Raw genomic sequence first — 24,764 nt, forward strand, 5'->3', positions numbered from 1 at the left:
ATGGAGATCATTGTCGGACTCTTAAAGACCCGCAGCTACTAGTATTGTAAATTAGTGGTTTGTAAAAAGCTGTGTGCGCAAGGGATTTACTGAAAAGTTCCTCACTGTGACTTTCCACAGCTCCAGAAGGAGGAAAAGTAGCATTTGCTACAATAGAAACAACTTTTTTAAAAAATGGAGAATTGCTAGTAAATCCTAAGGTTATCCAATAGGCTCAAATACCAAAGGTCACAAAGTGTGCCGCTCATTCATTTTCCAGTCGCTGTTCTTTAGCTATTAATTCACATATCTGTGTCGCGTGGGGGTACTGGCTGACACTGAATCTGTGTTGCTGGGTAGGAGCAGAGAATGCTAGTTTGGGATTCTCAAGTGTATATTAATTTGATCAGGTTACATTGTTTTCCACACCATCTGATTGTAGTGCACCTTGTCTTACAGATTCCTTCTACAATCAGGTCTATCCATCAGGATAAAATCCTAGCACTTAGACAGCAGACACAGTTCTTGTGGGAGGCTTATTTTTCTTCAGTTGAGAAGATTGTATTGACCACACTAGAGGTGAGTAACAATTCTCAGATATTAGTCAGAGCAGAGATGTTCCTTAATATGTCTGCCACGCTCCGTGCTGAGCTGTTATAAGTGTGACCTTGGCTTTCGTGTCATGTGATTGGTCACTGGAAAAACGTTCAGCAGCTTGATAACTTTTCTCCCCTAAGGAAATATTTTCTTCATTATTTGAATCCACATAAGAAAACTGACATAATGACAAATAGGAGCCATCCGACACATGGAAAAGTTGTCTTGTGCCATCACAGTTTCTCAAGGCTTTATGGCTGATGAATCAGTATTCTTGTCATTCATAGTGAATGTGATCCTTCAAAGGACCTTATTAGAACTCATTTTGGAAAAAATATAATTGAAAAGCCCCTTTTCTCCCATTCCCCCTTAACGTTTTGATGCCCTTTCACAGGTCTCTTGTTCTGGAAGTGGCTGCTTGTAAGTCACCTGAGATTTATCAAATGTGTGCATTTCCAAGGGGAGATAGAAGGTGACATACAGAAGAAAGCCCAAATTATGCATAGGAGTCCAGCTGTGGATAGCCAGAGCCCACTGTACTCCAGCCATTCTTCCTCCTTACCCCAATGAGGGTTGTGGAGAAGGAAGGAGTACTGGTTCTGTACTCACTGTGATCTCTCTTGCAATTGGGGTATCCCCAGCTCCCTTTGTTTCATTTACAGAATCTGTCCACAGGGCCCTCAAGTGCAACTTTAGGACTGAATTGAAACATCTTCAATAATGTGTCCATAGTTGTCAGTTTGTCAGGGATGGTTAGTAACACCTGTAGCTAGGATTTGGAAGCTACCAGCTAAGAAGCTTGAGCTTAGTAGCAAGGAAGACTCTGAGGATAGAACAGGGCAGGAGCTGCAAGTTTTTAATTTAATGAAACCAAGTCAGGCATATCGTACCTTTTGTTTTTTGAATCCAGGATAAGCAATCTCACAGAACCACTTCTATGTAGAGAAGGCAAATTAACAAGAATTCTGTTCAGTGGAAAATAACATGCATGCTCAGGTGCTCATTCCAGAGTCTAACAATCACCAGAAAAGCCTGAATTGTTTTCTTTCAGAAAGAGAGAAAATAAAAGGTTTGTTTTTTATTTAGGTGTCAGAAGTTGGTAAGATCAAATGTGCCCTCTGCTTAAAATTTGATGTGGGGAGAGTAAATCGTATAGTTGGAGAGGGAATGGATTTATTCTGGTAGTTACTTTCAGTCTCTAACTATAATGCCATAGTACTGCAATATCTTGATGATCCTACATATCATTTAGTCACCTCCTGTCTGGACTACAGCAGTGCGATATATCTGGGCATGAAGCCATCAGCCCTTAGGAAATTTCAAAGGGTATAGAATGCTGCAGCATGTCTCCTCAGCAACACAGGCTACCATGAGCACATCAGACCTGTCCACTGCTCTGTATACTGGCTTCCTGTAGAATATCAACTCAAGTTCAAAGTCATGAAGGTCTTATCTTCAGGATGTTCAATGGTCTCCGCCCCGCATATCATCACCAAAAGCTCCAGGATGAAACCCTTGGTGAATAATTGGGCAAAGCTTGGCTGTGCAGGTGACAGCTTTCTCTGGGGGCTGGGCTGACACCATGGGGGAATGGGAGGAAGGACTATTGCAAAACTCCTCATCCTCTGCTCCAAGTGCAAGGTGCACTTCTTCAACCTCTCTTCTCCAATTGCAACACAGAGCTGCGTAGAAATTTAAGAAACAGAAACCAGCCCTACACAGCTTACACAGTTCTCCCCTGGGAATAGGAGAAGTGAGAGAGAATAACCACGTGACAGACATTTAGTGCACTACTGGAAGGCACTCCGACACTACAGCGATGAACCTGTATAGGACAGAATAATTTTGGGGAGGCGGGGGCCAAAATATTGTGCCAGCAATATATTCCATGTAGACATGACAGATACAGCCGGAGTGCCTAACCTCCTCATTATAAAACTGCCTGTGTTCCACAATCACCAGAGAGCCTCTAAAGCTGGTGCCGGTATTTAGAAATCTCTGGAAGACATTTAGCAAAGTACCATATGCTTTTTGTATTTGAATTGATTAGCTCTTCATGGATTCCTTTCCTCCTTTTCTATTTCCTTTCCTTCGAGTTTTCTTTTCTCCACACCATTCTTATAGGCTGCAAGGATTCTTATATTTGCCAGAAGTGCCATACATTAATCTGCTATCTGTTAAATGTGAGATATTCTACAGGTTGGCTTCCTAGCCTTCTGACTAACAGTATCAGTGAGATTTGTATGCCTCACATGCAATAAAGGTTGCTTATGTTGCATGACATCAGAAGTTTGTTTCAAGATTAAACTATTGTTTGCTTTGTGTACATTGAAAGATCATCAAATGTGAGCCGTGTGTTTTCTCTGAAGCATTGTCGGCTACCAGAGCAGTGGAAAATTGTACAGTCTATGAAAACCTACTCATCATATAAACCTGCAGACTACTACTTATCTGTTTATGCATCAGTTCTGAGAAAATGGGATGGGGAGGGCCAGAGGAGGTAGTTCATCTAGTTCTTCATCAGATGGTAGAAGATATGCATTTTCTTGTTTCTCTCTGCATTTTCTAGTTTCTTGCTATGTTCAGTGGCATAAATTAAAGGAGGGAAGAAGGCAGTCACTACCTTTCCCGCACCTTCCCACACAAAACACCCATAGCTGAAGCATGTAACTTTACATCTATTAACAGAAATATGTAGAGATGCACTTGATAGTATAACATCACAGTCTTGAGTCCTCTATTCTCACGTGAAAAATGCTGCTAGTTTGATGTTAAGATTGTTCCTGTGAATTTCCCATGTAATCACAAATTTTAAGAAATGACCATTTGGGACAGTCTTCGTTCACATGCTATATCACCCTAATGTCACATTACCCTCATGCCCTTGGAGGCTCCTTACCTCTACAACTAACTCAATCAATAGCTCTTCCTACACATGTGGTCTTTGCTTTCAAATTTTGTGTGCATACACCTTGAGTATATAGAATTAGTTTTATCATCGCAAACATATAGCACTGTTAATGTTATTCTATAAACTGTGTTTCACAGGAAGTGAGACTAGATCATCTAATGGCCCTTTCAAAGATACACATCTTTTCCCTGCTCCAAAAAGCTTGCACTAGTAGTTGCCCAAATTTCTTTCCATGTTGGATGAAATCGGAACTTCTGGAACCACACCGTGGCAGACAGTTATATGTAAAATATGTATGGGACCTGATGTAATTAGTCACTTTGTCACATAATAACTCAATTATAAAGTAAAGGGAAAAATATCAACCCAGCCTGTTTGGCTTGGAAGTCTGTCTTTGTGTATTTAAAAGTTTTCATTATCTCAGAATAACACCCATCTTTTGTAATTCCATTCTTAACTAATTATTTTATGTAAGTCATGGATGGTAAACTCTAGAATGAACTAATCAGGCTTGCAACTGACAAGTGATTTTAGATGGAAAAATATTTCACTTTAAATGCAGAATCTAATGAATTGCAAGATCCCTATGTCTGCAGAGACTAATGAGATAGTTTGAATACTGTTATCCAAGGCCTCAAACTGCCGAGAATGTGCACAAGTGTATAGGTTCAGTTTAGTTTTTAAAAGAGATTAAACAGGAATGCCACGTAATTTGTGTCTCGCTGCTTTCTAGAAAATGTGTAGTGATTGCAGGCTGTCAGAGTTGCTGAAGACTACCAATGGCCATTACAACCTATTTACAAATCACTACCTTTCTTATTTTCCAGATTATTCAGGACAGAATATTTAAGCACATATCACGTAACAGTTTAATATGGAACAAACATCCTGGAGGGTTATTCGTATTGCCACAGTATTCCTCATATCTGGGAGATTTTCCTTACTACTATGCTAATCTAGGTGAGTGAATCCTTGCTTCTGGACCTCACACATATTGGGGTATTGTTGATTTCTGGATGGTATGTTGTAAATGGCTCACCAGAAATATCTAGTTAATGGTATTCTTGTTTATCCTGTCCTCCAAAACAGTGGCTTTCAACCTTTCTAGACTACTGTATCCCTTTCAGGAGTCTAATTTGTCTTGCGTACCCCAAGTTTCACCTCACTTAAAAATTACTTGCTTAAAAATCAGACATAAAAATACAGAAGTGTCACAGCCCCTATTACTGAAAAATTGTTTACGGTCTCGTTTTACCATATACTTATAAAATAAATCAATTGGAATATAAATATTGTACTTACCTTTCAGTGAATAGTATATACAGTAGAATAAACAAGTCATTGTCTATGAAATTTTAGTTTGTACTGACTTCACTAGTGCTTTTTACATGGCCTGTTTTAAAACTAGTTACCCCCGGAAAACCTCTGTGTACCCCCAGGAATACACCTACCCCTGCTTGAGAACCACTGCCCCCAAAACACTGCCCCCTGCTGGATGGAATGTCATTGACTGACCTGCATAAATACAGGATATCATGTCACCCCTCTAATAGCTGCCACTTACAAAGAATATTGTAACAAATCCATGTCCTCCCTGTACTTTCTGGTTATCATTATGTTGCAGATCAGTAGCAGGCAACTTCATGGCAAAACTGGTTTGCATTCGTTGCTTCGCTCAGCTTGACAATACTCGGAGACAGCAGAAGTTATTCACAAACAATGGTGGTTCTCTGAGTTGATTGTCAATATAGATCCAGCCTCACTTCTTCAGAGTCTCTGTATGGATTCTGATTGAGTGGGAGGAACTGAGAAAGTTTGATCACTGGCTCCTTTATGCAAAGACTGAATGTTGAATTCTGCAAGGGAACATGCCTGCAGCCTCAACAGTCACTGCTTACCACAGTTCCAACTCTGGTGCCAGCAGCAAAGGTCTGACAGGCTGTTCAAAGAACCACTGTTACAGTGTAAAAGGAAAAGTTGGACGTTGAGTTGTTGTGGAAGAAGAACTAAGAGGATTGAACAACACTTCCAATTAGGGAGGAGAAAGATGACTGTGCCACCAAGGTTGTGGACCTGGGTGAGGTGGAAGGAGAATGGTATTTGTAGCAGTAGTGAAGGGAGTAAGTATATGAGCTGGTGGAAGGATGACTGGAATCGTATATCACAGAGACTTGCAGACTCACAAGTATGGATGGAGGGGGGATTGTTCTTCAATGGGCATGCAGAATAGTTAGTCATCAACTTAGAGATGATAGTTGAAGCTTTGTGTGTGGATGAAGTCGCCCTTGGGAAGGATGTAGAGGAAAAAGGAGAGGACAAAGGACATGACTCTGAGGGATGCTGAAACAGAGGGGAGAAAGAAGCACCATTGGAGACGTTGATGGAGCTATTGGAGAGGCAGGAAGAGAGCACCAAGAAGCCAGCGTCTGTCAGGAAGTCGAAGGGGGAGGGGGTGATGAATCGTATCAAGGTCAACAGAGAAATCAGGAAGCATGAAGATGAGGGAAGAAGCCCTTAGACTTGGCCAGGAGAACTTAATTGATGAACTTGGCAAGGGTAATTTCTGTGGAGCAACAGGGGAGAAACCCAGATTGCAGGACATCCAGGAGGGAATCAGAGGAAAGGATGTCAAAGCAGTGGTTGTAATATAGACAGTGCTTTCAGAGAGCTAGGAAGTTTTATGCGAAGGAGTGCACCCTCTTCTGGAGCATCTGGTACTGTAGTGACAGGATACTGGATGAGATAGATGGTCTGATCCAACATGGTATTTCCTTTGTTCTTAAATGGTCTTTTTCCATCTCTGATTCTTTGATTTATGCTACACAAGGCAACTTGGTCTATATTCAACTTGCATCCATTTTTCATTTCAGGTCTCAAGCCCCCCTCCAAGTTTACTGCCATTATCCATGCAGTAACTCCCTTGGTTTCCCAATCTCAGCCTGTGCTGAAACTCCTGGTTGCTCTAGCCAAGTCCCAGTACTGTGCACAGGTGAGCCCTGGTGTTTGACTGTCAATCACTTTTGAGCCAAAGCCATCACAGAAACAAAAATGCCACTGACTTCAGGTTTTGTCGCTCCGCCTTCTCGTTTCAAATTCCCTGTTTTAAACTTTGATCCTCATTTTCTCTGAGATCGCTTAACCAGCATGTGTGGGGAATAAAAACTCTGAACTTTAATAAAAGTGGAAAACAGATGGTCACAACTCTGATCTATTTTGGGAAGAAAGGTAAAATAACAGCTTTGCTTTAAGACTAGGGTATATATGATGTAAATAACGAAAAGGTCAGTAGGCCTAAAGCCTTATTGACTGCCTTACCTCCCTTTATCTCAGCAGCATTTGGACTTCTCACTGCCCAGTGATACTATCTCAAGAAGGCAGTAGGACTGCCCTCTACTTCAAAGAGTCCATGAGTGTTTTAGCGTTTAACAGGTGCCCAAGTAAACCAGTGACACACTTCTGAGTGAGTCTAGAGACTCTCTGGTTTCCTGTTCAGATGGCGTTTGACTGAGGGGATGTAGAATTTATTGTCAGGGTGGGTGAGTACCTGGGGGATGTTATTTTTATACCAACTTGATATTAATTTGATCGTGTAGCCTTTTTTGAAACTCCTGAACCAGGGGTTCTCAAACTGGGGGTCGGGACCCCTCGGGGGTCATGAGGTTATTATATGGGGGGGCACGAGCCGTCAGCCTCCACCCTAAACCCCGCTTTGCCTCCAGCATTTATAATGATGTTAAACATATTAAAAAGTGTTTTTAATTTATAAGGGAGGGTTGCACTCAGAGGCTTTCTACGTGAAAGGGGTCACCAGTACAAAAGTTTGAGAACCACTGTCCTAAATTGAATCCATTTGGTGCTCAGGGTCCTCCAGGTTTGAACACCATAGACATAAGTATACCCATGTGTGTCTAACACCATAGGTCAATCTTTCTTTCAGATCATTGTTTTATGGAATTGTGATAAACCCCTCCCAGCCAAACACCGCTGGCCTGCCACTCCTGTGCCTGTCATAGTCATTGAAGGGGAGAGCAAGGTAGGTGGAGAGAATAACGGTCAAAGATTGCAAGTATAATGCAATGGGACTGGGTACTTACTTCTCCAGCTAGTGAATGTTTAGTGGTGAGCAGGTGGGCAATGCCCCATCCTTTACCTCTGCCTTTTGTACCAATCTGATTGCAGACTCATTCTAATGAAAGCTCAGTGCATGAAAATTGTCCTTTCATCACATGTCAGCTGTTGATCAAGGTGGCATTCAATACTGCTAGTCTGAAAGTGGCATAAGGGACCGAATTTTCAAATGTGGCCCCCTAGAGAGGAGGTGCTAATCTTGCATGCCTGTCAGCAGGCAGGAGCATTAAATTAATAATGCACCCAAATGCTAGTCTAAGCGTTCTGACGCAGGATTTGAGGACCCTTCATCTGTGTTCCGATTTGGAAATTAGGCTCCCAGAGAAATTGGCAAGTGTGTTTTCCAGAAACTTGTGAGAAAGAGCTGCTTTTATGGCTTGTATGGCTGTCAGCAAGGACATTAGGGTGCTCACAAGGAGAGGGTGGGGAGATATGCACAGCCTGGGAACCAGTGGGATCCAAGCACAGTTGACTGGTCAAGAGAAGACAGCAAAGGGGGAGAGAAAAAAAATTCTGCCATTGGGCCAGGTACTCTGTTGCCCTCCCCTGTGCGTAGTCACTGGCGCAAGTGCAAAGTGGGGGTAAAATGTTACCAAGTGAGAATAGTGGCATTTTCTGCCAGCTTTGCACTCATGCCAATGAGACCCCCAGAGCATTGGCATGGAGTAGAGAATCAGGCCCATTCTTCATCATCTCTCTCTAATGCCAATGCTGGAAGTCAGAGCCGAGGCATCTGAGTTTTATCATCTTTCTCTCCCCCTGAATTCACGGTGTGACGTTTTAGCTACTTTGGCTGTAAAATCCTACTGTGAATTTTTACGCCTTGTCTTCGCTCTTTTCCCCAGTAGGCTTAACAAGGGGAAAGTCAGGGCACTGCTAAGCTGACAGCTAATAGTTCTGCCTTAGTCACTGGACATGTAAACAGGGTCAAGAGAATTGCTGCATGGCTAAGAGAGGCTGCTGCTGCTACTGCTTGGGGATTTCTGAGCATTGCAAACATTATGGGCTTTTCCCCTCTATTTTCATACTTTGTGAATTGCCGGGGGTTGGGGGGGTGGGGTTTGGGGAGACCACCCAGGCCAGTTCTAAGCATATGAAGAAACTGTCCTGGGAGCTGTTTAATTTACAAACCTATCTCCTAAGTTCCCAAAAATGTGTTTGTAGTGGACAGTCTCTCCTTTCTAATACCACATCACGTACCAAATGGCTTCTGAAACAGAAAAGCTGTTTGTTTTCACAAATCTTGCTGAGCTGCTCAGTGCACTCCAAAGATCTAACAAAGGACTTAATTTTCATAGTTGGCATTTCTCTAGGGCCTTCCATCCAAGGATCCCAAAGCACTTTAAACCTCATAACACTACTGTGAAACAGAGAAGCATTATTGCACCCATTTTACAGCTGGCTCAACTTGGATACAGATAAAAATTAGTGGCTAGCCCAAGCTCACATAGTAAGTGTGTAAAAGAGTCAGAAACAGAATTCTGATTTCCTGACTTCTTCTTCTGTTCTTTCACTATAAGAACAGTGTAAGTATTTAATTGCATGGGATTGTCGTTCCGCCTCCCCCCCCCCCCCCCCCCCCCGATTTAATTATTTTTCTTCAGATGTTATTGCCAATTAGAAATCCTCTATGGAAACCAATCTTCTCTCTTTTACTTTCTGTACTAGTTTCCCACTGAACACAGAGCCAGCTTTGAACTCCATTCTGTTATTGATAGCCCTCCACAGGAATAACTATGGCTACATATCAGACTGTCCTTTCCTCCACAGTCATGACCTCACATGACAGCTAAATTCCACCCAAACAATGACAGTTTTGTAGAAGACAGAGCTTTCACAGGAACTAGCCCAGGACTGTGGAACTCACTTCCACATGAGCTCACTATCAGCTTTCACAGCTAAGTGCAAAACTCATTTCTTCATCTTAGTTTTTACTCAATGATTTCTTCACACACAATGCGGTTCAATAATGCTTTATTGGCATGACAAGCTGTACAAGTATTGCCAAAGTATAATAAAGAGACAGGCCCCGTGGTTATTTGTTAGAGTTAGGCACATACAGTATACCCCTATCTCTCTCTCTCTCACACTTACACTCACACTCACACACACACACACACACACAAAAATATAAACTAATCAAGCAATTTTTCCTACAGGCTGGAAAAGGAGCGGGGGAGAGAGAATACGTGTGTAGTGTTCTTGTATACATTTTTCAGTACTCAAAAGAAGCTTAGATCTCATTGGTAATGCAGACCAAAAATTTTCTAAATAGATTCCCCTTTTTTGTTGTCATCTTCTTTTTTCCCCCCCCTCGCATCTAGTTCCCATTACACTGAGACATATCCCAGGTTGGCATAAAAACGTGATCTACATACCAGTTTTATACCAGTATAATGCCTACTGTGGATGCAGTTATACCTGTATAAAAATGCCTTATGACCTCTATAGCTTATTCTCCTTCCCATACAGGAATAGCTATACCTGTATAAACACTTTTATACCAGTATAATTGCATCCACACATGGAGGGTCATACCACTTCAACTATACCATTACAGTTAAATCAGTACAACTTTTGTGTGTAGACAAGGCCTGGGATGCAAAGTGGGGTCATTAGCTTGCCAACAGAATAGCTCTATCAAAGGTTCAAGGTCTCTCTGAGCACTTCATTTTATAGTGGAGTGGAGTGGGGGAGGTGAGGGACAACTCTAGCTGCCAGACAGGTGTCAGCCATGAAGAACCCTACATCTGTCTAATTCTCAGCAGATGCAGTTACAGTTTGGGTTTTGGAGGTAGGCAGCCTGCTCAAGAGAGAGAGATCTCAGAAATTAATTCCTCAGGTCCAAGGTATAAGCTGACTGCTGGGCTGATGGAAAATGACAGCCTTTCACCCTTGAGCTGAGAAATCCTTCCTATCAGATAAAGACGTACGATGTGCCACAGACGAAATAAGAATGAAGAGTAAAATAGAATATGCAGAAGGATTATTTTCCCCTTCTTTTGGAAATGAGTGTCTCAAGTGATTTCCCTCTCCCCTCTCTCTTTGAAACCCACAGGTTATGAGCAGTCGCTTCCTACCTTATGACAACATAGTCACAGATGCTGTGCTAAGCCTTGATGAGGACACCGTGCTTTCAACCACCGAGGTAAGACCCATCCTCTTGAAACCTCTCCGGCTTTTCCAAACTGATGCCCACCCTTGTTCTTAGGACCTGTTTGCCAGAGTGTGTGTGTCTTATAATATTTGCCACTCGCACCCCAGGCTTAATATATTGCATTTGTCTCAAAAATCTTGCCGCCACCTGCCAGCAGGAGAGGATTTTTTCATGGTTAATTGGCATCGTTAGCATGTGGTTCTTCCCTTCTTTATCATTTTAGTAACATAGGCAGGTGTGGACAGCTAACAGCAGTCTGTTTTAGCATTACCTTTCCACTGTGCTGATCATGGTTCCTCCCTTTCCCACACATTATCTTCAATGATGGGACATTATTTCTTCAAAGGCAGTATTTCTGCCTGGGTACAAGTGTTTTGATTTTCTCCTACACACACACAATGCGCTAACAGTATCACTGTACCATAGAGCTAGAGATACATGATGGTTGAGACATTCTGGCATTTATGCCCAAAGCAAGATTGCACTTAAAAAAAAAAAAAAAAAGGAGAGAAAGAAAAGGTTCTGTAGAAAACCAATTTTTACAACTGGGATGAGTATTGATTTCTGGAACCTTGTCCTGAAAACCACAGAGGAGACTAATGACTGTTTATATAGAAGCACAATACATTGGAAATACATTATTAATGGTGGCTATTGAAAAGCTTAGAGACTTGATTTTGTTTTCAGTCTTCTATTCCTTTCCCCCTCCTTCATCACATCCAGAACCATTTCTTTCTCCCCACTTCCCCCCGCAAGCTGCTCTTACTTTTGTCAATAGTCGTAGCCCTTTAGATGATCCCATTACAACTCACGTTAAGGCAGCTATGCCCAAGTTTTGCCAGACTGAGTATTGCATTGGCAGGTTGCTCTAAGCCCTAAGACCACACATAATTTATCTCAGAGACTCTCCTTGCCAGTATGGAATTACTAGTCCCAGCATTCAGCCCTTCAGCTGATCCATGGGGAGGTCCACGGTGTCCCCATGTGCTGCACTCTGTATTGTAGAATAGTGCAGCATTGGCCCTCAAGCCACACCTGGGCCATTCCTGTCAGATTGAGAAGAACGCAGCCTCTGTGAGATAACATGTGCAAAGTCCAGAGTTCTCCAAGGAAGACTCCTTGCACTGGCCCGCGGCTCAAGATTATTGCTCAAGACAAGGTGAAATCCCAGCCCTATTGAAGTCAATGGCAAAACTCTGATTTTGTTTGGGGCCAGAATTTTACCCAGAGTCTCCTACAAGGTACTACAGGAGCCCACTTTGTTATTCCCATCATTTCCCCCCACCATACACACCCATTTTAGTGGTTGTAATCCTAGTCATTGCACCCTTTTTTTGGTTACACAAATCAAATAATGGGCAACTTTTTTTTTCACGGAATTTGGCACCTTTTTATGTTAAAGAGGTGGCAGAATTTTAATGTTTATTTGTTTTGTGAAACGATTTGTGAATTTCTTCGCAGCATTTTCACTGCTCTGAGTAATTTGCTGCAAATATTCAAAATAGCGTGTGCGTCTGTGTGTGTTAGCACCGTACATCAGTTGGGCCCTTGTCCTGCAATGGGAAATATGTGGGCAGGCCTCTGAGCCTAGGTAGAGCCCCATTCACTTCAGTGGGTCTGCACGTGGGGGCAGGGATTTACTGCATAGTTTTCTTTTTAGGACTGGGGCATTGATATGGCTTCTGTTCCCTTATTGGATGGCTTATGTAAATAAACTAAACTGCAATTCAAATGTAGTTGAATTGTTGAGTTCAGATTTCCCTTTCAGCTAACATTTGCACTTAAAATCCACTTTTCACGAGTGTTCATCCTAGGGAAAGCAAACAAAAAAATTCACAAGCATGGTCAAGCTGACATTTCAAGTGTGAATGAATATTCACCAGACACGTTTTCTACTCTTTGCTCAGCTCTAGTGTTAATAAAGGTTTTTCATTCATAATGAAATGAAGCATAACGTCTATTGTTTTCATTTCCAAGGGTGGCAGCCCAAAAGTGCTGCTTGGAGGGATATTTGTATGGGAAGCAATTAGAAATCAGTATGGGATGGAAATGATACGGGGATTGAAGTGACTCGTTGCTTTTCCCGCTGATCAGCTGAGTGGTAATGCTGCTTAAAATTGTCTAGGACAAGGAGTGTTTTAAGGGGATAAACTGTGGCTCGTCTTCTCCTAGGGAGCTCAGCTTGTTTTAATGCTTCTTTCTATTACAAGGACAGATATTTAAACAATACATGAGTGAGGACATTAGCTGGGTTAGTAGTGGTAGTAGTAGGTACTTGTAGATGTAGATGGTTTATTCTTGTTTTTCTTAACCTGAGATTCTCAAACTCATCTAAAGAAAACAGATGTCAGGTTTTACAGGAAAGGACTTTAAGATTAACCTTAGTACTTTGATATGTTAGTTCAGATCTCATCCAAATCATTATCACAAGAAGTAACTACTTTAGCTGCATTGGCTTTCCATTTGATTCAAGTTCCTGCAAACAACATGAAAGAATAGATTATGCCTCTAACTGCATGTTCCAATACGTTTGTGTCTCTTCTCTTTCACACAATAATTTGTAAATGAAAAAGCTCTGGCAATAATTACAAGGAAATCTAACTGTTCTAACAGAAGTATTACTGTATTAAAGATGAAATATCTGTGACTCCTTAACACCACAATCATGAAACTCTGGTCATGTTTGCTGAAAGGTTCATTGAGAGGTTTTTTGAGCAAAGTTTTGTCTGAGTCTAGGTCGGGGTGGGCAAACTGGCCTGCCAGGGCTTTGGATCCGGCCCACTGGATTGCCACCCCCATGGCAACATGGGGCTAAAGTTGGCTCCTTGCCTCCCTTACCCTTCACCGCTCCCGGAAGCGGCCAGCACCACTTCCCTGCAGCCCCTGGGGGGTGGGGGGGGTCAGAGAGCTCTGTGTGCTACCTTCGCCTGCAGGCACTACCCCCCCGTAGCTCCCAGTTGCCAGGAACGGGGAACCACGGCCAATGGGAGCTTTGGGGGAGGTATCCGCAGGCAAGGGGCAGCAGGGTCATGCTGTGTGCTGCTGCCATCCCGGAGCCACTCAAGGTAAGTGGTGCTGGGTCAGGGCCCGTACCCCGAACCCTTCCTGCACCCCGTACCCCAACCCCCGCCCTGAACCCCCGCCGCACTCCTCCTGCACCCAACCCCCTGCCCTGAGTCCCTTCCTCCGCACCCCAAACCCATACCCCAGCCCTACATTCATGGGCCCTGCATGCAATTTCCCCGCCCAGATGTGACCCTCGGAACAAAAAGTTTGCCCTTGGTCTAGGTTGAACTTCAGGTATCAGTGTGGAACTGAGGTGTAGCTCTCAGTAGCTTTGCATGGTTTTGGCCTCGGTATTTATAGTTGGTTTTTGCTCCCCTTCTTCTTCTTGATGGACTTCCCGACCTCCTGCAACCCTTTTTTTGTGCTCAGAGGTTGGGATATTGAAGAGAAATTAGCAATGTTGCCAGCTCTCACAATTTTATCATGAAGCTGCTGATAAAGTATTTTTCATAAAGCCCCAGTTCCTGGAGTCATGTTAACTACATGAGAATCTCATCCATTTTTAGTAAGTTTCTGCCCCTCATGGCTGCAAAGAAATACTTAAAAACCTGACGCAAGTATATCCTAAAAGCTGAAAAGCCAGAAAGAAAATAGATAGAACCCCACATTTATTATTTTAAAAAAAAACACCATGATTTTTGAGCGAATCTCATTGTGTTTGGAGGACCTGACGTATGATTTTAAAATGCTTCAGGTTGATAACATTGAATTCATGCGCAGAGTATAGTTGAGCTGCTAAAAAGTGCAGGATGAGGGGATATGCTATGGAATAGAACAGGGGTGGCCAAGCTGTGGCTCGTGAGCTGCATGCGGCTCTTTTACAGTTAAAGTGGTCTCTTGATGCCCTCCGTGCTCTCCCCATTCTCGGCCCACCAGACTGTTTGCGGGAGCTCGGGGCTTCTGCCCTGCAGCGGCATGGTGGGACAAGGAGCTTCTGCCCTGCAGAGGGGTGGAGGGGCTAGGAGCCTTTTTGCCCAGCAGGCAGGGGCACTGGAATAATTTTTATAGTGGGCCTGCTGAGAGTCATTAAACCAAACTATAAACCCTGTATATAATTGAAACCACTTCAAGCAGGGGGTGCGGTAGTACCCCCCCCCCCAAACTCCTAGTTCCACCACTTATGCCAGCAGGGAGGGGGGTCTTGGGGCTTCAGCACCACAGAAAGTGCCTGCCAGGGGTCTTGGGGCTTCAGCAGGAGTGGGCCCCGGCAGGTGCGCCCCACAGGTCTGAAGCCCTGAGACCCCCTGACTCCGCAGGGCAAAAGCCCTTAGCCTCACCACCTTGCTGCAGGGCTGAAGTTCCGGCAGTGGCACCCTGGCTCTCAAACTTCTGAAGATTGTCGTATACAGTAAGTTTGGCCATCCCTGGCATAGAAGTATAAATTCACACACATATACAATTCTATTTGAAAAGGTTTTAATTGTAAAGGGCATGCCTGCAAAATGTTAATGTAATGCTGCAGTGCTCTAGACTTCCTTTAACAGAAAAAATTAAAATGTGCATAATTATAGGGCAAAATGTCAAGCAGTCGCTTTAATTTACTGATGAATACACCGAATTAATGTTTTGCAACAGTTCCAAGATTTTGAATTATGAATTAGTGGAAAGATAATATTTTGTTTTGTTGGCAATTACTTAAACAGTTTGATTATTCATTTGGCATGTGTCTTTGCCTGCAGGTGGATTTTGCCTTTACAGTATGGCAGAGTTTTCCGGAGAGGATTGTAGGGTACCCTGCTCGCAGTCACTTTTGGGATAATACTAAGGAGAGATGGGGCTATACATCCAAATGGACTAATGACTATTCCATGGTATTGACGGGAGCTGCTATTTACCACAAGTAAGAAACCAAAGCATCTTTGTCTTTATTATTATTTTATTTTTATTTATTTATTTTATTAAAGGTGGTGAATAAATTTGTTCCTGACCGAAAGAAGGAATGAAAATCTTATCATTCCTGCCCCCCCAAAAAGGAACTCTTGTCTCCCCTCAAAAAAAAGGGGGGGTGGGGAGGTCCTATTGGAAACATAGGTAGAGAATAGATGGAGCTCTCCTCCGTTTATAGGGTAATGATTTAAATTCCCAGTTTGGTTCTGGGGATCTGGTAATCATAACTGTGTTCCCTGGATCTCTTTTGAAGTCGCTTGTATTTTGAGGCAATCTAATTGCTCTTTTTAACTTCAGGAATTATGCCCTTCAAAGAAGCCCCAAATTTATTAAACTCCTGGGCCAAATGGCCTGTAGTGCAGAGGAGTGAAGGTAACTGCCTGACTGACTATGGGTTTGTGGTAGCTGACTGTCATGGCCGGTAGACCTGCTAACTTTTCCAGCCACACTTGAATCTTTAGTGTAGTGACACCTTGTAGTTCAGGCACAATATATTGGAGAGAATTCACGATATTACCGCTTCAGTAGAGCAGGGTAGATAGGAGGCCTCTCTTAGCCTTTAAAAAAGTCAAATTAAGCTGCTGTATCTGATCCACTCCCCACAAAGGAGGAAGTAGGTACTGGTTAAAGAGGGATCTAGATTTATTTAGGTCCACAACAAAATCATCTGAACTTCAGTTGTGAAGGCCTTATTAGGCCATATTCCATTTTCTCTCCAACCACACCTGCTGATTTTTCTTGCCTCCACATGCTCTTCCTTACAGTTACCCACCTTGGCTACGACAATGCACGTGAGCTAGTCCGAATTCTAGTCTTGCATTATCTTGCTTAAGATTTAAAGTCAACCCTATCTCTCTCCCACTAATTGTGAAAGGCCCAGTGGAGTTTTTAATTTTTGTATGCCTAATAGCTTAGTTCATGGTATCATCCTGCTTTTTCCTCCCCACTTTTCTGGTTTGATGGATGAGGCAACAAAGGTCCCATGTTGTGCCCATGGTCACACAGTGAGTTAGGGCCTCAACTGGGATTGAAATCCTGTGGTGTCCATGAGCCTCAGGCAAAGACTTGCATTAATACCCATGTTGTTGGATTTCTAGATATTATCACTACCTGTACACTCATTACCTGCCTGCCAGCCTGAAGAATATGGTGGACCAACTGGCCAATTGTGAGGACATTCTAATGAATTTTTTGGTGTCTGCTGTGACAAAACTGCCTCCAATCAAAGTAACACAGAAAAAACAGTATAAGGAGACCATGATGGGGCAGGTATGTGTCTAGAGCATGTTTTATCCTTTGAGTCGTCTTGGTAAAATCACTTTTCGCTTTCAGACCAGACACATTTTGTAGGAAACCTCTGGGCTGAATGAAATTCTGCTTAATTTTTCATGATTCCTTGTTTGATAAAATCATAAATGGAGCTGGGAATATTTTTAATGAACCGAAGGAAAATCCAACAATAGAGATAGAAAATATCTGCCTGTGGAATGCAACATCCTCTCCCTCATTTTCCCGTATTGTTTTATTTATTCATGGTGATGTAAAACTCATGCAACAGATTCCATGACAGCTGAATTTCAGTTAAGAGAATTTTCTAATTAATAGTATAAATGCAAGCCTATTGTGCTGTTCTAAAAGGTTTTTTTTTTAATGATTATTAATGAATGTAATGTACAGAGAAATCTCTGCGTTATTTAAAAATTATACTGCATTCTCAATATGACTGGAGCAGTGTTCTTAAACTGGGTCACAACAGATGTAATTTGTTATTTTCAAATGTTTATTTCAAGTTGCTTCGTTAAGGAGATAAGGAAGAACCATCCACGTGCTGTTATATTTGTCTCACTGCTGACACAATATGATCAATAGCCTCTGTAGTTCCTAGGAAAATTATTTATTTTAGAATTAGTTTTCATAGTGAGCAGATTTGCTTTCTCTAGCTACTAGTTAAGGATCCTGCCCCCTGAAAAGAATATCTTTTATAACACAGAAACTTGGCAAGCATGGCGCTCTACTGTTCTTGCCTTGCATAAGTGAGTCGTGGGAGTAGAGGACACAGTGCGCCCCCAGCATATCTGTGCAGGAGGCAGCCCATGGCCAGTGCTGCTGCTGTGTTGTAGGGAAGAAAGGAGACCAGCAGAGCCATAAGTACTGCACACTAAAGAGAAAGATGAGAGTTGGATGAGGGCATAACCATGGCTCCAATTGATAGTACTAACAATTCAGTGCTCTGGTGCCACAGGTACCACTGGTTGGTGTGCTCACTGAAGCACCCAGAAGAGGGCTTTACATGGCCAAAATGCCTCTATCTGCACCATTCAGAAGGTACCTTCCGCTACCCATTTGAGTTCCACTGGTCCACAGAGCTGTACTTTGGCTCTTCAGTTCAGACTACATACAGGCTTGTCTTTGCAGGAGATGGTAATGTAAGTGAAAAATGAGTTACAATTGTCTTCCTAAAACAAGCTGTACCTGTAGCAACAGGGAATTGAATGGTCCATGTTCGTAATCCCTTGAAAAGACAAATAAAAAATTAACATAACAGAACCTTAAGGTTGTGACACCGATTAATAGTCATATGGAAATTCAATGCTAATGGGTGGACGTCTTCTATAATCCGCCAGAGCACACTTTTCCTAGCCTGCCCTGTTGTGATTATGTATAATCAAGTGTCTGGGATTAGTGCACATTATAATCTACTGTTCGAGTTAAAATGGCCAGTTTTCCTGACTCTATCACTGTTTTAACATTTAATTAACACACTTTGAGTTTACGTTGTTTAAAAAAAAATTGCAGTACAAACAAAAGTAAAGTGCCACGCAAACATATCAGAGATGGCACAAAATAGATTTTTATGGCACTTTCTGAACACTTATAGTCTGTTGTTTCAAAGAATTGTTTTGGATCGAGTGGGTTCCTACATACAGTGAGGTGCATTATTTTCCAAATGGAGAATAACAACTCCCTCAAAGCTTTTAGAGCCTGATTTTCAGAGGTGCTGAGTACCCATAGCTGCTATGGACCTTAATGGGAGTTGTGGATGATCAGAACCTCTGAAAGTAAGGTTATTAGTATTTTAGGTAAATATGAAATGTAGCTTTCATACTAATTTTGAAAAGTGCTATATTAGCATGATCTGATGGAATGTAATCATTTCTGTGATTCATTTCAGTTTATTTTCTCTACTTCTCTATCGAAGTGTATTCTGCTGGCTCCATCCACCGTGCTGTCTGAGCACCTGTAGTGCCCGTTTATTTGTAGGCAATATTCTAAAGCCCTGATCATGCTGACACTTACACAGCTGAGTGAGTTTTTGCATTAAGTTCCACTGAAATCACAAACTCAGTGGAATTACTCATGCATAAGGGATGCAGGACTGGGCCCTCAAAATGAATTTTTGACCTGACAAACTATAATGGTGTTACAGTGTTCATCTCTTAGGGCTCAGTCCTGTGAGATTCAGCATTCTCCACTCAAATTGACTCCAACGTCAACTCCCAAAATTAGGCGTTTTATGGCCTCCTCCAACTCTCATAGACCTCAGTGAGACTTGGATTGGGCTGTTAGTTTGGGGGCCCTTGGGCTATTTTGAAGCTCTTACATGAACACTCTGGCTACTCAAGCTGCCATGTGTGCCCATTGATGACATGTGTTAGAATATAGCTTGGGGGTTGCATAATTAACTTTGACATTTGCACCCCAAATGGCTTGGCCTTTCCTGGGGGGAATAATGTTTTATTGCTATCAAAAATAATCTGGGAATTGGGTTGAAATAGAGATATGTCTTGACATATTTCAGGGGATTTATCCCAAGGTATTTCTGTTCTAAACAAGCCTAATGATCATCAAAAACCAAAAGACTTTTAAAAGTCACAAAGCCAAAGGCACGCAATGCCAGGGCCGCCCAGAGGATTCAGGGGCCCTGGGGCAAAGCAATTTTAGGGGCCCTTTAATTAATTAAGCGCCTTTTTAATTTTTACTCACCCAGCGGCGCTCCGGGTCTTCGGTGGCATTTCAGCAATGTGTCCTTCACTCGCTCCGGGTGTGTTCGGTGGCCTTGAAGGACCCGCCGCAGAAATGCCGCCGAAGACCTGGAGCACTGGCCCTGTCAGTAAAAGTGCCACCGGGTGAGTAAAAGCGCCGCAGTGGGTGGTGCCTTTTTTGTGATCGCTTGCCCTGTTCACTGCACCTGGCTACGCCCCTGGCCTGTCCATAAAAAAAGGTTGCAATACTATGGAATACTATATACGCCTGGGGGCCCCTGCAGGGCCTGGGGCAAATTGCCCCCACTTGCCCCCACCTCTGGGTGGCCCTGCACAGTGCTTATCATGTTGACCAGTATTGTTTCATTATTTCCTTGTACTCCCCCATCTGTCTGTATCCATCTGTTGTCTCTTGCCTTACACTTAGACTGTAAGCCCCTTGGGGCAGAGACTGTCTTTCTCTTCTGTTTGTACAGCACCTGGCACAATGGCATCCTGGTCCATGCCTCAGGCTCCTAGTCACCATTGCAATACAAATAATAAGTAATAATAAGTTGTCCAGCTGTTACTATGGTCAGAATTTGGTCCATGTGGCTTGAAATCTAGATACCAAGTATCTATTTCTTACCAAATGTCAGCCCTATGTTGAGGTTTTAGAGCCAGATGATGAGGTGCTGAGATCACCTCACAGCACAGCCTCAGCCACACCTTGTCTCCTGCCATTTACACAGCGTTGTTGACATGATGACTTAGCATTTTCTTTCTCTCCATTCAGACTTCCAGGGCTTCCCGCTGGGCTGACCCAGATCATTTTGCCCAGCGGCAGAGCTGCATGAACACTTTCGCCAGCTGGTTTGGCTATATGCCGCTGATCCATTCTCAGATGAGGCTTGACCCTGTCCTCTTTAAAGATCAGGTCTCCATCCTGAGGAAGAAATATCGAGACATTGAACGACTTTGAGGAGCCCTGCTGAGGGGACTGAACTCTTCTCCATGCCCAGTGCAGATCCACGGACACTTGGAGCCAGACTGTACCGAGGACAAAAACACATGCAAGTGGAAAGCAGAGTTGTGTGGCTCCAAGGAATCATTGTGCTGGACTGCTTCAAACCACCTCACAGGCTTCTGTCGTTCAAGACTAGGTTGTGTACAGTTTCATTATGGAACATTAAATAATTATTTTTGAAATGATTGCTATGCAGGTTAAAACTTTTTTAATGATCAAAAAAACCCACAACTATTAAAAACAGAGTTCTTTCTTTAATCAAAATGGTGTTGGGTGTGAATATTTCCAAGTTGCCATTCCTTTCTTACAAGCATTCGAAGCTGCCATTGCTTTCTTACAAGCATTTTAATATCATTGCAGGGAAAACCGAATGAGAATTGCAAAATTAAAAGTTCAGCTCTCGCAGGTAAAAATTGCAGCAGTTTCAAAAAAAAACAAAAATAAAAGTCAAGCACAAACAGGACAGAAATTAAACATTGTTTCACTTACTGCCTTTTTTTTTTTGCCTTTTTTTTTAATTTTCTCTTTCACTGCTCAAGTCAATGGACAGTAAATGTATCAACCATTCTATTGCACAGAGGGAAAGCTGAAGAATGTCCATTTAGTGAAGCATAGTTAAGATCCTTCCCTTTAGGAAACAAAGACAATTAGACCCTATTTTTAAATGGGGAAAAAAGATTGCCGAGGAAATATTAATCGATTGTCTGGTTTGCACAAAGAAAAAACAGATAGGATGGAAGTCAAAGGGAGGAATCCAATGCCTTTTATTGGTGGAGGTTCTATTTGAATTATGAATGACTCGTAAGAAATCATCCTGATTTCTCTCATCAGGGTGTGGCAGGAGTTCGGAAGTTCTGTTTTAATTTTATACCTGTTATGAGCGGACAAAAAAAATATAGCAGCTATTGCTACAGTGATGGGTAAGCTACAGTTTGCATGAGTTGCTCTTCTTGTGTGCAGGGGAATATGTATCATGGCGGCACTATTTATGTCACAATAGTTAAGGGTCTATCAACATTCCCATTTTAATCCCCTTGTTTTGAAGGGGGATGGGAGGAAGAGGTAGTAGTTTGATGTTAAAAGGAAAAAAAGAGTGTTTTCTGGACTAGAGTTTGACTTACAAGGACTTTGCCTGAAACCCCTTGCATTGAAGAAAATCAAATCAGTCTAGGTATTCCATAGTTGAAAGAGTGAAAGCAAGTGACCAGATTCCATCCTGGAGTTCTGTTGGCATCTGGAGTATTTCTATCAATGGCAATAGTTACTCCAGATGTAACCCATGGTAACTCAAGGTAGAATCTGGCCCAAAGATACATGTGGTAGTTCCAGGTGCTTTTTTGTACTCCTTATAACTCTCAAATGGTTTTCTCATTTCAAACAGAAACATTTCAGTTATTTACACCATAGTGTGAACTAGTTACATATATCTTTAAATTGTAGGAATAAAATAAAAACACTGATTTAAGCTAAAAAGAAGCGATTACAATCTACTGGATAAATAAGCACTTTTATAAATTGTTTTTACTGTCTCATATTTCCACGAGATGTCTCTGGGGTATTTGATAACAGTAGTCACTCACAAAAAAGTGTGTTAAAATAACAGCAAGAAGGTGCGACTTTGGCCCCAGATAAAACCACTTCAGAGCATTCCTTACCTCATTCCTTTGTGTCTAGACCAGCGTTTCTCAAATTTGGCCACCAGGGACTTTTCTTGCGGCCACACTCCTGGGTGGTGATTGGAGGAGAGGTGGGAAAGCAGCAGCCCTTCCCCTGGAGCCACCAGCAGGGACTGGGCCTTGTCCCACTCTGGGGACTCAAATGCTGGAGGAGCAGGCAGCCAGTGAGTTCCCCACCTTTCTGTGGGGGGCTGTGGGATCAGGCTTCAGCCTCAGGCTTCTGGCATGGGGCTTCCTGCTTCATCTTCGCCTTGTGATCCATCCCCAGGCCCCATTCCCCAGGTGCAGGGCACAAGGCTCTATGTCCTAGGCTGTGCTACAGTGGGCTCCAGCTTCAGCCCTTGGCTGTGCAGCAGTAGGCTTCGGCCCTGGGCTCACCCCCCATTCCCCTTGGCCCCTGCTGTCTCTGCCAGCCCCCCATCCATTCCCTTTATTGCCCCTGGCCTGCTTGCCTCCCTATCCACCTCCCTATTCAGGGCTTAGTAAGTCTGCTGTGAAAAGTGATACTTGTATGTTTGTTAATATCACTTTTCACAGCAGACTTAGCAGCTAGCAGGGAGGCTCTGCAAAGTGATATTAATATGCTAGCATCACTTTTCACAGCAGCAGACTTACTAGCCAGCAACTCTTTTTAAAAAAGCAACCAAAAAAGAAAAGAAACAAGAATGTGCAAAGCACCTTATTAGTGTTTCAATTCTGTTTAGCTCCAGTAAAGAATAGAGACAACTACATTATTTTTTATTGATTCTGCAATAAATAAATAAACCACATAAATAAATTACAGTGATTTGGACATGTATACGTGCATATTTATTTATTTTTTCCCCTAAAGTTAATTAAATATTTTAGGAAAAATTTCCAGAGCAGCTATCTGCAAGAGTTGGGCCGCACTCTGAGGCCATCAAAAAAATTTTTGTGAGAACCCCTGGTCTAGACAGTTGATACAGGGGATGGAGAGAGCGTGTTCTCGAAGCCAGAGAAAGAGTGAAGGTGGTTGGGTCAGAGTTACTGGGTTCTATTCCTAACTCAGCCACTGATTCCTCATGTGGCTTTGGTCAAATCACTTAATCACTGTGTGCCTCAATTTACCCTGCTGTAAAATTGACATAGTAAAGTTTATCTCCCAAAGGGGTGATGAAGTTTAATTAGTGTTTGTAGCAAAACATATAAGCTCCTCAGCAGAAAGATACAGAAGTGCACAATACTGTTACTGTTTGTTAGTACATGATCTCCTGTTGGGATATTCCAACCAGTGGCTTTCTTACCATATGAACCGCAATAACCAAGTACAATACAGTGAGTTAGGGGCAGAGTTCTCAAGTTCCTGGCGCTGTTGTTTAAGTCTGAGCCAAACCCCATAAATGACACTGCCAAGGTCTTTTGAACTTTCCTTACTCTAATTTTTGCACTTAGGGAGCAAGAGACCAAACTCTGTTGGCCTGATTTTCAAAAGTGCTGATCACCCAACAGCTCCCATTGGGTCTCCTTTCTTGAGGCCTCTTATTTAGGTGCTAAAATATGGCCCATCTTCAAGGCACCCATTTGTGAACATTTTGTCCTGTCATTCAAATAGTGGACAAGCCCAGCACAGCTCCTAGTTTGTTTGTTTTGTTTGTGGACAAGCACATGGCTGTTTCAGCAGCTCGCTCTGGGAGCTAGGCAATGGGCCTCTAGCCAGCAAGAGAAGTGCCTGAGGGTTGTGGGGGCTAGGTCATTATACAAAAATAATGCCCAGAGTTCTGCTTTTCTTTTATGTAATGTAATTTCTTGGCAGAAGTAGGATGGGTTCTTAAGAAAAGGCAGCGGGTATTATCCATTTTTAAAGGGCAGCAGGTGAAATCTTGGGCTAAAATTCTTTGACAGCATCTCTTCAGTGTTCTTTTTATGTGTAGTTTCCATGAGTGGCAAAAAGAGAGTAAGGGGGCTAAATCTGAATATCGTTCAGGGCTCTTTCTGTTTCTAGATCACTAATTAAAGAAGCAACTATAAAAAGCTGAACTTCAGATCGGTTTTGGATAGGTATGAGGCACTTTTCTGTGTAATGTTACCAAGCCATAGCCATCTCTCTAGCAAAGAATGCATCTCACTGCCAACCTTGCTAATGGCCATAGATCTTCTGCCCATGTGTGGAGATTCAGTTCCTCGCTGAGCGTTGAAAGTTGGATGCAGAGCCAGTTTAGAACTTTATGCATTAGCCACAGTGAAAACTTTATCAGCCAGTGCTCCTGAAGGATGCTAAGCATGTTTCACACCCTCACCTCCCACCTCTCCTCCACACCTTGACGTGTAACTGTGCTGTACAGAGCTGTTCAGTTTCTGTAGCAAACAAAACCCTCTTTATCATGTCCTATGAATGTGTCAGTGTTTATTTTTT

The 24,764-nt window shown here is 42.6% G+C and overlaps 1 protein-coding gene across 1 annotated transcript in view; it reads left to right on the plus strand.

The window, feature by feature from the left end:
• The window catches only part of EXT1 (exostosin glycosyltransferase 1), a 260,725-nt gene extending 239,829 nt beyond the window's left edge, over nucleotides 1-20,896 (plus strand). Inside the window, exons 4-11 of the mRNA XM_038392961.2 lie at nucleotides 439-558; nucleotides 4,315-4,447; nucleotides 6,358-6,476; nucleotides 7,425-7,520; nucleotides 10,674-10,763; nucleotides 15,518-15,678; nucleotides 16,823-16,994; nucleotides 20,484-20,896. Coding sequence (XP_038248889.1) covers nucleotides 439-558; nucleotides 4,315-4,447; nucleotides 6,358-6,476; nucleotides 7,425-7,520; nucleotides 10,674-10,763; nucleotides 15,518-15,678; nucleotides 16,823-16,994; nucleotides 20,484-20,669 — 1,077 coding nt within the window. The 3' untranslated portion in view covers nucleotides 20,670-20,896. The remainder of the gene's footprint in view (nucleotides 1-438; nucleotides 559-4,314; nucleotides 4,448-6,357; nucleotides 6,477-7,424; nucleotides 7,521-10,673; nucleotides 10,764-15,517; nucleotides 15,679-16,822; nucleotides 16,995-20,483) is intronic.
• The last annotated feature ends 3,868 nt before the right edge of the window (nucleotides 20,897-24,764 follow it).

This window comes from Dermochelys coriacea, chromosome 2, assembly GCF_009764565.3.
Source record: "Dermochelys coriacea isolate rDerCor1 chromosome 2, rDerCor1.pri.v4, whole genome shotgun sequence".
In the NCBI taxonomy this organism is placed as follows: Eukaryota; Metazoa; Chordata; order Testudines; family Dermochelyidae; genus Dermochelys; species Dermochelys coriacea.